The sequence below is a fragment of the Pistacia vera genome, unplaced genomic scaffold (genome assembly GCF_008641045.1).
Source record: "Pistacia vera cultivar Batoury unplaced genomic scaffold, PisVer_v2 Contig971, whole genome shotgun sequence".
Lineage (NCBI taxonomy): Eukaryota > Viridiplantae > Streptophyta > Magnoliopsida > Sapindales > Anacardiaceae > Pistacia > Pistacia vera.
In genome coordinates, this window is record NW_022196858.1 from 120,552 (window position 1) to 136,550 (window position 15,999).

Here is a 15,999-nt window from a genome sequence, read left to right on the forward strand (position 1 = left end):
TTCTAAATTATTATTTTTTTGAGCAATATATTATATGGAATGCATGCCATGTATTAAAAAAGTTGAGTTAACAATTTAATTTTTAATTATATTTTAGATTTTGGAAACCCTTTTTAATTAATATTGACACAAAACTTTGAATTTTTAAATTATATTTTAGGATTTGAAAATTATCCGTTGGATAAATCATTTCAAATTTAGTAATCAAAATATCCGTTGGATAAATCATTTCAAATTTACAATCCAACCCAAAATCCTTGTAATATTTCAAACAAATCCATCATTCTAAATTCATCCGACCCAAAAAAAACAGCCCATAACATTTAAAAATCTTCACTTAAAACCCAAAGCCTTAATGCAGAAGTAAACAAACAGATTCCCATTTTTCCAATTTATTTTTAAAACTGTCATTTTGGCACCGAAAATTTTCCCCTCTTTCATTCATCAAATCGTCTCTGAAGATCATCTCAAATTCTTGATCGGAGATTCGGAATCCGAATCAATGGCGAGCCGCTTCGGTTCCCAATCCGCGACCGTGACGATGCACGCGGTCAACACGCCGGGCTCAGATCTCGTCCTCACCAACTTCGCCTATTGCTCCACCTCCGATCTCCAGAGCTTCCGCGTCCCCAACTCCAATCTCTTCCTCGCCTCCGTCGCCAGCGACACCTTCGTTCTCTCTCTTGCATATCCTTTTTATAAATTCTAGTTCTTTTTCGATTTGGTTTGTTTTGTTAAACCTGCGTGGTGGACACAGTAAGTTACCGGGATCTAGAGGGCTATTTGTTGGTAGATTTATCACGAGGGAATTGTTAAGATACATGATCAACGCTGTTTTACTTTTTATTTTATTTTTTCTGAAAATTTGTGTGCCTAGCATTAATAGATCAGCCGGCCCGGCAAATTTATGCCCCCATTAACGTTACCGGGATCACTTGCTAGCATAATAATGTTACCAGGACCGGCAATGTTGTGTTACTGTACTGGTGTGGCATAGCTGTGGTAGAATTGAATAGTAAAAAAAAAAAAAAAAAAAAAAAATCTTGTTTTCGTAATATGGAAATCGGTATGTTACCATAATGCAGTTGATGTATTAAGTGACTAAAAATTCAGTAGTGTTGCTGGATTCCCATGACTTTTGGTAACATGACATGTAATATGAATTTGTTGCCAGTTGACATTGAATGTTACCTGATACGGTATGCCAATGTATGTTACAAGCAGGACATTGAAGTATGACCTTATTATGTTGTTAGATTGTGTGAAGTTTGTTTTGTTGTTACGATTGAATATTTTACTCTTGGTGACGATTATGATATTGACATGGTAAGACTGGCGGACTGAATACAACACAATAACGGTGATATATACTAAGCAAGCGTTTTATATGTTAAAAGTTTTGTGTATAATTCATATTTTATTACTGCTTTCTTGTTAGATATTACTTATATGACATTGTGTGTTTCAAAAAATGGCAGTTTTGAATTATAGTTGATTACATATTAAAAAAAGAATTATCATTGATTTGTGGTTATAGCACTGAGATTATTCGTGTTAGTAACACAAAATGCATCGCATATGCCCGGCAGTGTACCATCCTGGGGTTTTTAAATGGCCGATAAAGGTTGCATGCTATTAGCATGGTATCAATCTGTTAATGTTACTACAAAATGTGGAAGATGGGTGTTTTTGTTTCCTTTTGTGATCTTAACTGAGGTTAACTTCTCATCCGGGCATAAGCAATGGTCAAATTGGCTTGAATTCAATCCAACGTCGCCAAGCTAGAGTTTCCAGTGGTGACTCAGTATCTCTAAACAGGTTATTTATTTTGCGTTTTAATTCTTATTCTTATTGTTATTTTGATTTTGATTTTGTTTATGTTTTTGTATCTAGATTTACCGGTTTCTAACTTTATAGAAGTTTTTCTTTGGGCTTTTCGGTTGTAGATATATCCCACCAGATGATTTTAATCTTGCTTTGCTATCGGTTGAGTTGGAATTTGTTAAAAAGGGTACTAAAAGTGAACAAGTATGCACACCAATCTCCTTTCTTTATTTTCTTTGCCACTTCTTATTTTTATTTTTTCAATTGATGTATATTTTTTTTCCATTGTTAGGTTGATGCTGTTCTTTTGGCTAATCAACTCAGAAAGAGATTTGGTAACCAGGTAAACTTGTACATATCGACTAAAGTAATTTAGGTTGCCATTGTGAGTGTTTTTGTAGAAAGTACTTGTGAGCGGTGAGATTTTTATGAGGCATTTACAAGTGCCGCATTTCTGAATATGAAAGTGATTTTCTTATTCAATACTGTCTTTTGGAAAGACACCTATTTAAGTGCTTTTTTAGAAAAGAACTTCAAGCATATTTTGGGATGTTGTTTGATAAAGCCAATGCATTTGATTATTAGAAAGCACTTTTAGCAAAAATAAAAGCACTCCTAAGCATACTATTGTATGATATAGTCTTTTAGATGATTTAAAGGAATTCTTTGCAGGTTATGACGGCAGGGCAGAAAGTTATATTCGAATATCATGGAAATAATTACATTTTTACAGTAAATCAAGCAGTTATAGAAGGTCAAGAAAAATCCAATGCTGTTGAAAGAGGGATGATATCCAATGACACTTACATTGTCTTTGAAGCATCTAATGCCAGTGGAATTAAGGTATTCTATTATTTACATGTTTCATATTTTTAGACAATGTAAATGTTTGATCATTTAAGTTATGATTTGATCAATTTGGTGTAGCTTGATTCATTCATTAACTTGTGCTGTACTGTGCAGATTGTCAACCAACGAGAGGCTGCCAGTAGCAACATCTTCAGGCATAAGGAGTTTAATCTTCAGTCACTGGGTATAGGTGGCCTAAGTGCAGAATTTGCTGATATCTTTCGAAGAGCATTTGCTTCTAGGGTTTTTCCTCCTCATGTGACTAGCAAGTAATATATCTTATTCTTCAACTTATTTAAATCCTAATATGGTTATCAATGTATCTGTGCTCCTAATTGAAAGCTTTTTAATTTCCCAGACTGGGTATTAAGCATGTAAAGGGTATGCTGCTTTATGGGCCTCCCGGTACTGGGAAAACTCTTATGGCTCGCCAAATTGGAAAAATGTTGAATGGAATGGAGCCAAAGGTTTGGACACGGATATACTGTTTATTTATTTTAATTTATGTGCAGAGATTAATGAAATGATTTATACACCTTAGCTGGTGATAATGGTGGCGATAATTTTGTGTTCTTATCTGCATTCTAGCCAATAAGTGAAATCTTTGAGCTCTATCATTGTTGTTATTGTGTTAGGATTACTATCTGGTTGATCATCTAATTTTTTGTCATACAACTTTTGTTTGTTTATTTCTTTATTTTTGGTGTACTAGATGCTCTCATGTGTGCATAATACACTTTGATTTTATGCCAGTATTCTTGGTTATGGTTGGAATTTCTCATTGCTACTTTTTCCCCGTAAATTATATATTTTAGTTCACCTACTAATAATTTGAGTGAAAGTAAACTGTTTCACATATGATGCTTTATATATTTCCTAAACCTAATTTTGTTTGGTTTTTGGGTTGTCCCATTTGAACCCTTTGAAATGTATGAACACACGGTTGTGGTGTTTAAGTTTAAATGAGATGTTTGACGTCATATTTCACAATGCATGTAAATGAGTTTACAATTGTATTTAGAAATAAATTTGGAATGAACTTGAGAATTAGAATGTAAATGGGCTTTTCTTTTGTAATTATGAGAAACTTTCTAATTAGATCCTAAGTGAATTTTTTTAATGAAAGATATGTTCTTTTGAATTTCTAGAGTTGATTGATTGTGTGATATCTGGAATGAAATTCTAGTTACTCATATGTTATGGCTAGGTACTGATTATTCTTTTCTAGCAATTGATGGACTGTATTTCTTTCCCATGTTTTTTGTGGATGTACTAGATTGTAAATGGTCCTGAAGTCCTAAGCAAATTTGTTGGTGAAACTGAAAAGAATATTAGGGATCTTTTTGCTGATGCTGAGAATGATCAAAGGTCTCGTGGTAAGGGAAACTAACATGCTTTGTGTACTTCTAGACTTGTCTTTCTAAATGATGCTGATTTTGTTCCCATTTTATTTTTCAGGGGACCAAAGTGATTTGCATGTCATAATATTTGATGAAATTGATGCTATTTGTAAGGTAAGAGATTTGCAACTTTTACCTATCTATCTTGTCCAGTACATTGAAAGTTGGTATCAGTGTCTTCCTATGAGCACTAGCAAACCTGGTGCCATTTAAATGTTTATTCTTTTACTTAATGATTAATTGCGTTTAAATGTTGCTTTGACTGGGATTTAGTCAACCATTTTTTTCTTATTTTTGAACATATTGTGGGGATCAACTGATGTTTAGTATTTGTTTTTGGATGTCTTTCATGTTCTTGAAGTAATTATTGTTGATAATAAAAGCAAGAACTGATCTGTTAGACTTAGGATCTAGCATAGTTGTTATTGTTATTTTGGCTGCAATTGTTATTTGTTGTTACTATTCTTACACATTACAATTCTTTTTTTCCCAATATGTAGTTCAAGAATTTATTAGGGTGCTTATGTTCACTTAGATTGTGTCACTAGCGTCTATAACAGTGGAACCCTTTTACCCTGACCAAATTTATCTTTCCTTTTCTTAATTTATTGTTATTTCAGATATTTAAGTCAGGAATTTTATCTGTATATGATAATGTAATTTTGTGATTGTTATAAAGATAAATTTGTTTATATGGATTGTAATGTTTGTTACCAATTTGTTACTAATTTTCAATGTCAATGTTTGAAGAATATAATTTCGTAGTCTTAGCTAGCAGTGGGATCCCTTTATTTTGCCAATTTTTATCACAGACCAATTTAAATTTTTTATATCACCACTGGAATAATGAATTCCTTTTTTTTTTGAGTGAATTGGGGTATTTTTTTTCATGAGAAACATATTCTCTAGTTTGATTTCTTTTTACTATGACCTTTGAAGAATTAACTTTGTGGCTTTAGCTACATTTCTGCCTAGCGCTGGTATAATAGATCTGTCATAAAACCTTAAGTTTATACATTAATATTGGCTTTGAGATTTTTTGTTTATATTAGAGAGGTTATCTATTAACAGAATAATCTTGATGCATGCTTTTATTTTGACATTTTCAGTCAAGAGGATCAACTAGAGATGGTACAGGAGTTCATGATAGCATTGTCAATCAGCTACTTACCAAGGTCAGTGCGGAGTTTAAATAATTTCTGACTCTTCGAAAATTAATATAAATCTTTTTTGGCTGCTGACATTTTACATTTGTGGGGTTTCTCTTTCATTGCAAAGGCTAAGTGATGTCGTTATATGGCTAACAAAGTACTTGCTTTGCAGATAGATGGTGTGGAGTCTCTAAATAATGTTTTGCTTATTGGAATGACCAACAGAAAGGATATGCTGGATGAAGCACTCTTGAGGTTCCTCCCTCTCGCTCTTTCTCTTTCTCTCTCTGCCCCTTGCGGCATTTAACTGCCTCTTACCTCTTTAGATTATCTCATATTATGGAAATCATGAGTGACAACTGGCAATTAAAAGTAAAGTTGATGTGTTTTGACCATAATCGTTATAGTCTTCTGAGCTACAGTAACTACGGAACANAAAAAAAAAAAAAAAAAAAAAATCTTGTTTTCGTGATATGGAAATCGGTATGTTACCATAATGCAGTTGATGTATTAAGTGAGTAAAAATTCAGTAAGGTTGCTGGATTCCCATGACTTTTGGTAGCATGACATGTAATATGAATTTGTTGCCAGTTGACATTGAATGTTACCTGATACGGTATGCCAATGTATGTGACAAGCAGGACATTGAAGTATGACCTTATTATGTTGTTAGATTTTGTGAAGTTGGTGTTGTTGTTACGAATTGAATATTTTACTCTTTGTGACGATTATGATATTGACATGGTAAGACTGGCGGACTGAATACAACACAATAATGGTGATATATACTAATCAAGCGTTTTATATGTTAAAAGTTTTGTGTATAATTCATATTTTATTACTGCTTTCTTGTTAGATATTACTTATATGACATTGTGTGTTTTAAAAAATGGCAGTTTTGAATTATAGTTGATTACATATTAAAAAAAGAATTATCATTGATTTTTGGTTATAGCACTGAGATTATTCGTGTTAGTAACACAAAATGTATTGCATATGCCCGGCAGTGTACCATCCTGGGGTTTTTAAATGGCCGATAAAGGTTGCATGCTATTAGCATGGTATCAATCTGTTAATGTTACTACAAAATGTGGAAGATGGGTGTTTTTGTTTCCTTTTGTGATCTTAACTGAGGTTAACTTCTCATCCGGGCATAAGCAATGGTCAAATTGGCTTGAATTCAATCCAACGTCGCCAAGCTAGAGTTTCCAGTGGTGACTCAGTATCTCTAAACAGGTTATTTATTTTGTGTTTTAATTCTTATTCTTATTCTTATTTTTATTTTGATTTTGTTTATGTTTTTGTATCTAGATTTACCAGTTTCTAACTTTATAGAAGTTTTTCTTTGGGCTTTTTGGTTGTAGATATATCCCACCAGATGATTTTAATCTTGCTTTGCTATCGGTTGAGTTGGAATTTGTTAAAAAGGGTACTAAAAGTGAACAAGTATGCACACCAATCTCCTTTCTTTATTTTCTTTGCCACTTCTTTTTTTTATTTTTATTATTTTTTCAATTGAAGTATATTTTTTTTCCATTGTTAGGTTGATGCTGTTCTTTTGGCTAATCAACTCAGAAAGAGATTTGGTAACCAGGTAAACTTGTACATATCGACTAAAGTAATTTAGGTTGCCATTGTGAGTGTTTTTGTAGAAATTACTTGTGAGCGGTGAGATTTTTATGAGACATTTACAAGTGCCGCATTTCTGAATATGAAAGTGCTTTTCTTATTCAATACTGTCTTTTGGAAAGACACCTATTTAAGTGCTTTTTTAGAAAAGAACTTCAAGCATATTTTGGGATGTTGTTTGATAAAGCCACTGCATTTGATTATTAGAAAGCACTTTTAGCAAAAATAAAAGCACTCCTAAGCATACTATTGTATGATATAGTCTTTTAGATGATTTAAAGGAATTCTTTGCAGGTTATGACGGCAGGGCAGAAAGTTATATTCGAATATCATGGAAATAATTACATTTTTACAGTAAATCAAGCAGTTATAGAAGGTCAAGAAAAATCCAATGCTGTTGAAAGAGGGATGATATCCAATGACACTTACATTGTCTTTGAAGCATCTAATGCCAGTGGAATTAAGGTATTCTATTATTTACATGTTTCATATTTTTAGACAATGTAAATGTTTGATCATTTAAGTTATGATTTGATCAATTTGGTGTAGCTTGATTCATTCATTAACTTGTGCTGTACTGTGCAGATTGTCAACCAACGAGAGGCTGCCAGTAGCAACATCTTCAGGCATAAGGAGTTTAATCTTCAGTCACTGGGTATAGGTGGCCTAAGTGCAGAATTTGCTGATATCTTTCGAAGAGCATTTGCTTCTAGGGTTTTTCCTCCTCATGTGACTAGCAAGTAATATATCTTATTCTTCAACTTATTTAAATCCTAATATGGTTATCAATGTATCTGTGCTCCTAATTGAAAGCTTTTTAATTTCCCAGACTGGGTATTAAGCATGTAAAGGGTATGCTGCTTTATGGGCCTCCCGGTACTGGGAAAACTCTTATGGCTCGCCAAATTGGAAAAATGTTGAATGGAATGGAGCCAAAGGTTTGGACACGGATATACTGTTTATTTATTTTAATTTATGTGCAGAGATTAATGAAATGATTTATACACCTTAGCTGGTGATAATGGTGGCGATAATTTTGTGTTCTTATCTGCATTCTAGCCAATAAGTGAAATCTTTGAGCTCTATCATTGTTGTTATTGTGTTAGGATTACTATCTGGTTGATCATCTAATTTTTTGTCATACAACTTTTGTTTGTTTATTTCTTTATTTTTGGTGTACTAGATGCTCTCATGTGTGCATAATACACTTTGATTTTATGCCAGTATTCTTGGTTATGGTTGGAATTTCTCATTGCTACTTTTTCCCCGTAAATTATATATTTTAGTTCACCTACTAATAATTTGAGTGAAAGTAAACTGTTTCACATATGATGCTTTATATATTTCCTAAACCTAATTTTGTTTGGTTTTTGGGTTGTCCCATTTGAACCCTTTGAAATGTATGAACACACGGTTGTGGTGTTTAAGTTTAAATGAGATGTTTGACGTCATATTTCACAATGCATGTAAATGAGTTTACAATTGTATTTAGAAATAAATTTGGAATGAACTTGAGAATTAGAATGTAAATGGGCTTTTCTTTTGTAATTATGAGAAACTTTCTAATTAGATCCTAAGTGAATTTTTTTAATGAAAGATATGTTCTTTTGAATTTCTAGAGTTGATTGATTGTGTGATATCTGGAATGAAATTCTAGTTACTCATATGTTATGGCTAGGTACTGATTATTCTTTTCTAGCAATTGATGGACTGTATTTCTTTCCCATGTTTTTTGTGGATGTACTAGATTGTAAATGGTCCTGAAGTCCTAAGCAAATTTGTTGGTGAAACTGAAAAGAATATTAGGGATCTTTTTGCTGATGCTGAGAATGATCAAAGGTCTCGTGGTAAGGGAAACTAACATGCTTTGTGTACTTCTAGACTTGTCTTTCTAAATGATGCTGATTTTGTTCCCATTTTATTTTTCAGGGGACCAAAGTGATTTGCATGTCATAATATTTGATGAAATTGATGCTATTTGTAAGGTAAGAGATTTGCAACTTTTACCTATCTATCTTGTCCAGTACATTGAAAGTTGGTATCAGTGTCTTCCTATGAGCACTAGCAAACCTGGTGCCATTTAAATGTTTATTCTTTTACTTAATGATTAATTGCGTTTAAATGTTGCTTTGACTGGGATTTAGTCAACCATTTTTTTCTTATTTTTGAACATATTGTGGGGATCAACTGATGTTTAGTATTTGTTTTTGGATGTCTTTCATGTTCTTGAAGTAATTATTGTTGATAATAAAAGCAAGAACTGATCTGTTAGACTTAGGATCTAGCATAGTTGTTATTGTTATTTTGGCTGCAATTGTTATTTGTTGTTACTATTCTTACACATTACAATTCTTTTTTTCCCAATATGTAGTTCAAGAATTTATTAGGGTGCTTATGTTCACTTAGATTGTGTCACTAGCGTCTATAACAGTGGAACCCTTTTACCCTGACCAAATTTATCTTTCCTTTTCTTAATTTATTGTTATTTCAGATATTTAAGTCAGGAATTTTATCTGTATATGATAATGTAATTTTGTGATTGTTATAAAGATAAATTTGTTTATATGGATTGTAATGTTTGTTACCAATTTGTTACTAATTTTCAATGTCAATGTTTGAAGAATATAATTTCGTAGTCTTAGCTAGCAGTGGGATCCCTTTATTTTGCCAATTTTTATCACAGACCAATTTAAATTTTTTATATCACCACTGGAATAATGAATTCCTTTTTTTTTTGAGTGAATTGGGGTATTTTTTTTCATGAGAAACATATTCTCTAGTTTGATTTCTTTTTACTATGACCTTTGAAGAATTAACTTTGTGGCTTTAGCTACATTTCTGCCTAGCGCTGGTATAATAGATCTGTCATAAAACCTTAAGTTTATACATTAATATTGGCTTTGAGATTTTTTGTTTATATTAGAGAGGTTATCTATTAACAGAATAATCTTGATGCATGCTTTTATTTTGACATTTTCAGTCAAGAGGATCAACTAGAGATGGTACAGGAGTTCATGATAGCATTGTCAATCAGCTACTTACCAAGGTCAGTGCGGAGTTTAAATAATTTCTGACTCTTCGAAAATTAATATAAATCTTTTTTGGCTGCTGACATTTTACATTTGTGGGGTTTCTCTTTCATTGCAAAGGCTAAGTGATGTCGTTATATGGCTAACAAAGTACTTGCTTTGCAGATAGATGGTGTGGAGTCTCTAAATAATGTTTTGCTTATTGGAATGACCAACAGAAAGGATATGCTGGATGAAGCACTCTTGAGGTTCCTCACTCTCACTCTATCTCTATCTCTCTCTGCCCCTTGAGGCATTTAACTGCCTCTTACCTCTTTAGATTATCTCATATTATGGAAATCATGAGTGACAACTGGCAATTAAAAGTAAAGTTGATGTGTTTTGACCATAATCGTTATAGTCTTCTGAGCTACAGTAACTACGGAACATGGATTGACTTTGAGAAGGATTTGTAATTTGTTCTATGACAAGCATATGAAATAAATGGGATTCAAGTATGCAAGGTTTTATTGGTTGAAGAAGACAAAAAATAAGGCATTCATGTGTTCATTTATCCACTAACAAATTCCTTTAGTATACATCTTTGAAACCCTTTTTTTCTTTTTCCTGAAATTTATAGGCCTGGTCGGTTGGAGGTTCAAATTGAGATCAGCCTTCCAGATGAAAATGGCCGCCTGCAGATTCTTCAAATTCATACGAACAAGATGAAAGAGAATTCATTTCTTTCTCCTGATGTGAACCTTCAAGAACTTGGTATGTGAATTAGTTGTATTCTTTTCCTTTTAAAAAACAAAAGAAAAAAAGAAGGCTCTATATAGTTTTACACATTCATGTTTGTGATCATTTTTGTGTGTACAGCTGCTCGTACAAAAAACTTCAGTGGTGCAGAGCTTGAAGGTGTTGTGAAAAGTGCTGTATCCTATGCTTTGAATAGACAAATTAGTATGGATGACCTTACCAAGCCAGTGGACGAAGAGAGTATCAAAGTTACCATGGATGACTTTCTTAATGCACTTCATGAAATTGTTCCTGCATTTGGGGCATCCACTGATGACCTCGAGCGCTGTAGGTAATGCTTTTAGCTGCAAACAGAGAAAATTGTCTTCTTTTTCTTTCTAAAGATCAAACAGTGAATTTTTTCAACAATCGTAAGGCGTTTTAGTTTCTATTCTGCTTGCATCTGCATCATCATTTGAATGCTAGAAATAAATTTGCTAGGAAATCTGAATTACAATTTTGTATGCTTGCATATGACCATAGGTTTTGATTTCTAATACTCCATTTATACAAGTCTATTTGAACTGTCTCTGTTAAGATTCCACATTGGAAGGGAAAAGGATAGGCATGTGGGTTATAAAGGGCTTGGGCATCCTCCCTTGACAAGCCGGTTTTCCAAAGAGAGTTCTACTCAAGCCTACCAAAGGACCACCCAACCCAATTCCTATTAATTTAGGAGTGGGTTCCTATCAAATGGTATCAAAGTATGATCCTGCGCCCACGTAGGCATCGCCTATGTGGCAAGTTGACCTTGGGCCTGGGCTGTTACCTCAAGAAAGGGCATGGAGGCCCAAGAGAAAAGAGATCCGCGTAGTCACCCAAGGGGTAAAGAGGCTGGTGTGGATGTCGGTTGCGAAAACGTGGTGGTTGTTAGGATCCCACATTGGAAGGGAAAAGGGTTGGCATGTGGGTTATAAATGGCTTGAGCACCCTCCTTTGGCAAGCCGGTTTTCCAAGGAGAGTTTTACCTAAGCCCACAAAAGGACCATTGCCCAGCCCAATTCCTATCAAAGGCCTACTGCTCAACCCAATTCTTATTAATTTGGGAGTGGGTTCCTATCAGTCTCTTAGTGACTATTGTCAAGATTTCCAAAGCATCTTTAATGGATAAGTAGCTGCCAAGATTTGAAATGAAGGATGTCTATAATAGTTAAATGTCAATGTGAAATTTTATAAATACATTAGTTATTGGTCTTTATATCTGCTTTACCAAAACAACTATTGATTGTTTAAATGTTATAAAATTTAGCTCTCATGGCTACCTTGCTGTCTTTAATAATTTACCAAGTTCTAATTCCACTTCAACTGGCTTTATTGTTGAGTTGTCTGCCACAATTAGATTGATTAATATAAGGAGGCTTGCAGAATTTCCAAACATTTATTTTGTATCTTGATGCACTTTCTTTTTCTCTTTTCTATTTTTGAGAGCTCTTTAAATTAAATCTATTTTTTTCTGTTTGAGATTTCAGCAGAATAACATGCATGTTAACTCTCTATCTTGTTTATTATTGTTCTATGTAACATGATACTAGACTTAATGGCATGGTGGACTGTGGTAATCGCCATAAGCACATCTATCAAAGGGCTATACTACTAGTGGAACAAGTTAAAGTGAGCAAAGGAAGTCCTCTCGTTACTTGTCTTTTGGAAGGCCCAAGTGGCAGGTATGCATGGTCAATTTTTTAGTTGCTTTTTTCTATTGCTGCCAGCTTATACTGAATCATAATTTCCATGGACAGTGGTAAATCTGCTTTGGCAGCTACTGTTGGCATTGATAGCGATTTTCCATATGTGAAGATAGTAAGCTCCTCTCCTATATGTGTAGATGACATCCTTTTACTTCTGGAATTTCCAGCCTGATTCTGATTTTTTTTTTTTTTCCGTCCCTTGAATTGGGTAGATCTCAGCTGAATCAATGATTGGTCTTCATGAGAGCACCAAATGTGCACAGATTGTCAAGGTTTGTGAATGATTATTTTTTGGCCCTCCTTTTTCCACTTTTTATTTTTTAAAAGCAAGGGAAAATATTTGTTTTTTTCTTGAATTTCTATTTTGTGCTACACTTGAAGAGAATGGTGATTAATCTGTGGGCTATATTGATTTTCATTTGGCTATCATATTTGTCATATTAGAAAAAAAGGAAAAGTTTCATAGTATTTTTTATGTTTTGAAAGGTTTTTGAGGATGCATACAAGTCACCCTTGAGTATTATTATCCTTGATGACATTGAAAGGTATGACCTACTGTCTTGAGTTATGTCATCTTAAGCATTTCCCTTCATTTAGCTATCTACTTATATATAAATACCCTGTGTTTTACTTTTGCAGGTTACTGGAGTATGTTGCAATTGGACCTCGTTTTTCAAATATAATTTCTCAAACGCTGTTGGTCCTCCTCAAACGGCTTCCACCAAAGGTTTATTTTTGGTTTTTGTCTCTTTTGCATATGTTTTGGTTTTATCATTCAGGCCAAGCTAAATTCTGTATGAACTTTGTTTTCAGGGTAAAAAGCTTTTGGTGATAGGGACAACAAGTGAAGTGAGCTTCTTAGATTCAGTTGGCCTTTGTGACGCTTTCTCTGTCACTTACAATGTCCCTACTTTGAAGACAGATGATGCAAAGAAGGTAATAGTTGCTACTGTCACTCATCTTCTTTTGGATCATCTTGTTTTCATGATCTCCTAGTTTGTTTCCTCTGGCCAGTCTGAATTACTTACTCCATTAATGCTAGTAATTTTTTAACAACGTGGAAAATCATGAAGCTTATTATTTTGTATATTGGTATCTGTAACTTATTCAAGATGCCTGCTTTGTAATCTTTTCACCGAGAGTCAGCCATGGGCATTAGTTTAGGCCCTGTAACTCTGGCTTCTCGTACTGTTGTTGATTTGGGTTGATTCCTGGCTTATGAATGCTGCGTGGTATTTGTATGAATCTTATTCACTTGCAAACTTGGTTTATTATGCTCTGTTGTTCTGGTAAACTTAGAATCTGAAGTAACCATTGTAAAATTTGGAATGCATTCCTCAGAAGGCACTTTTATGTTCTGTTAACTGCTGCATCTTATCATGATCATGCATACAAGCTGAGAAATTCAAACTTAGTGCATTCAATCGTTTCTGATATGTTGAAATTTATAGATGCCCAAAAAGTCATGCATAGTTGAATATTTTATAAATGAAAGTGTTCACACAAGTCTTGGCACATGTTTTACTGTTGACTATTCACTATCACTTATGACCTGCCTTGATATAGGAAATCTAGTATTTTTTTTTTTTTTTTCTTTTTCTTTTAAGAAAGAAACATGGAAATCTTGTATTTTTTGTGCATCTTATATCAGGAAAGGCCTTGTATGGATGGTATTTTTTTTGTTTTTCATAACGTTAATGATACCCATTTGTCTAGGAAAAGAGATGTTCTTTTTCCAAGTGCTTTTTTGTTGTCTACAAGTTAGTCTGAATTCTGGGAGTATATTTTGATAATACTTCATATGCAGCCATTATAATCTTAAACAGGAAAATATTTATAAGTAAATCATTTAATTTGCAATTAATCTCTTCTTGTTCTCTCCAGGTGTTAAAACAACTCAACGTTTTTGCTCAAGAAGATATTGATACAGCTGCAGAGGCCCTGAATGATGTGAGTTTTTATATATTTATCTCCCAGCATGCCTTTTACAGTTATTTCTGTGTAATTGAGTTCTTAAAATAAAACAAATTGTCCACTAAATTGAGTTTGAAATCAAACGATTACTACAAAATTGTGATGGTAGAAGAAAGAGGACACATCTTGAAGCTCTGAGTCTATTCATACCCTCCTTGTTTTTTGTTAAAGAAAATGGTGGGCAGCTTGTCATTCACACGCTTTGCCTTTAGAAATATGGTACCTCAATTGTTTTTTCTTCTGATGAATATGTTAGCTTGTATATCATACTTTCCGTGATCACAACACTAATCATTCTCGGAGTTCTTACCGCTCACAATCTTAGCTTTTCTGTCCTGGAATTGTACCTTGCATTCTGAAGGTAGCTTGGTGTCCCAAGTCCTGATGTGAACATATTTAAGTTACTGTAAAAACTACATCACCAATTCTGAACACAGTATTATTTACTTTTTGCCATGATAGTACTGTTGCCGGTAGTTGGAAATAAAAGAACTCATTGTTGCTTTCTCTGTTTTTTTCTCTTAGATACCTATCAAGAAGCTGTATATGGTGATTGAGATGGCCGCTCAAGGAGAGCACGGCGGATCCGCGGAGGCAATCTTCTCTGGCAAAGAAAAGATTAAGATCTCACACTTCTACGATTGCCTTCAGGATATGGTTCGATACTAGTTTCAACACTTACTTTCAATCTTAATTTTCCGAGTTAACTCAAAAAAAATACTGCAATGGGTGCTTCACCATGTCTAGTTTGGAACTAGATCTGGTGTTACATATCAAAAGGGTTAATTGGTCTTCAATTCCTTGTTGCTTGCTTTGATCTATCTTTTTATATTCATTTTTATTGTTTTGGGTCGTGTTTGATTTCCTCTAGCTTAATTTTGGAATCCAGCCCTGTAAATTTTACAAATTACAAACCTTTTTTGGAGAATTATGTAATAGAGAATAGAAGAAACTTTTGTGGTCATATCTTGAGAAATTATTTTTCATTCTTATATAGTTTAGACTTTAGAGTAATGATATACATTGTAAATGAGAGTCCGAATTTCTCATCCAAAGTGATTGTGTCGTTTTATGTGGCGTTGATGGATCAATTAACTTTTTCATTTTCACATAAACGCCACATAGGATGATATATTAATTAAGGTCGTAATTTTGGGATATCACTTCGTACGTATAATATTATTGCGTTAGGGTTTTATATTATGTCGAATTTTAGGGTTGTTAATGTGGTGGTTTTGGTTGAATTTATTCGTTAATTGTTTTAACTTGATTCTTAAATTGTTTGGTGAAAGAGAAATTGAAGAAGTTTATTGTGTAAAAAACAAATTGTGATAAATTGTGTTGTAAATATGCAAATTGGTAGATTTAAGTACAAGGGTAAAAAATCTAATTAGAAGTTTAACTAATATTGAAAGGAGGGTTTGACTCTTGTTCTCCAAAAGAGGGTTGGTCACTTACTCATTTAATCTCCATCCAAATATAATAAAACCTTTCTATAGATATAATGATAAGATCAAACTAATTTTATTGAAGTTATAATTTAATAGAGGTGTAATTACAAAAATTATTGTTTTGACTTAATTATTCTTAATGCAAGTGATATAGAAGTAAAATATACACTACATTAAGAGTAAACGACTTTTTTCCATCCAGATAATAACTTAATGACACTTTTCTA

At 33.3% G+C, this 15,999-nt stretch overlaps 1 protein-coding gene across 1 annotated transcript; it reads left to right on the top strand.

Annotated features, from left to right (window-relative positions):
* The first annotated feature begins 371 nt into the window (after positions 1–371).
* LOC116121288 (vesicle-fusing ATPase-like) lies at positions 372–15,313 on the top strand. Its single transcript, XM_031407242.1, has 32 exons — positions 372–687; positions 1,723–1,818; positions 1,947–2,028; positions 2,117–2,167; positions 2,497–2,667; positions 2,788–2,942; positions 3,032–3,140; positions 3,950–4,049; positions 4,132–4,187; positions 5,183–5,248; positions 5,397–5,530; positions 6,180–6,245; positions 6,359–6,460; positions 6,589–6,670; positions 6,768–6,818; positions 7,148–7,318; positions 7,439–7,593; positions 7,683–7,791; positions 8,601–8,700; positions 8,783–8,838; positions 9,834–9,899; positions 10,048–10,130; positions 10,502–10,635; positions 10,741–10,951; positions 12,192–12,323; positions 12,399–12,459; positions 12,560–12,619; positions 12,834–12,892; positions 12,987–13,074; positions 13,161–13,283; positions 14,232–14,297; positions 14,847–15,313. The coding sequence occupies exons 1-32, from the start codon at positions 503–505 to the stop codon at positions 14,988–14,990; spliced, it is 3,324 nt and encodes a 1,107-aa protein (XP_031263102.1). The 5' UTR covers positions 372–502; the 3' UTR covers positions 14,991–15,313.
* Positions 15,314–15,999: the final 686 nt, after the last annotated feature.

Coding starts and splice junctions, on each gene's coding strand:
- LOC116121288 (XM_031407242.1), top strand. CDS start 503: ATGGCGAGCCGCTTCGGTTCCCAATCCGCGACCGTGACGATGCACGCG. Junction 7,594..7,682: donor CCTCCTCATGTGACTAGCAA/GTAATATATCTT, acceptor TTAATTTCCCAG/ACTGGGTATTAAGCATGTAA. Junction 10,636..10,740: donor TGTGAACCTTCAAGAACTTG/GTATGTGAATTA, acceptor TTGTGTGTACAG/CTGCTCGTACAAAAAACTTC.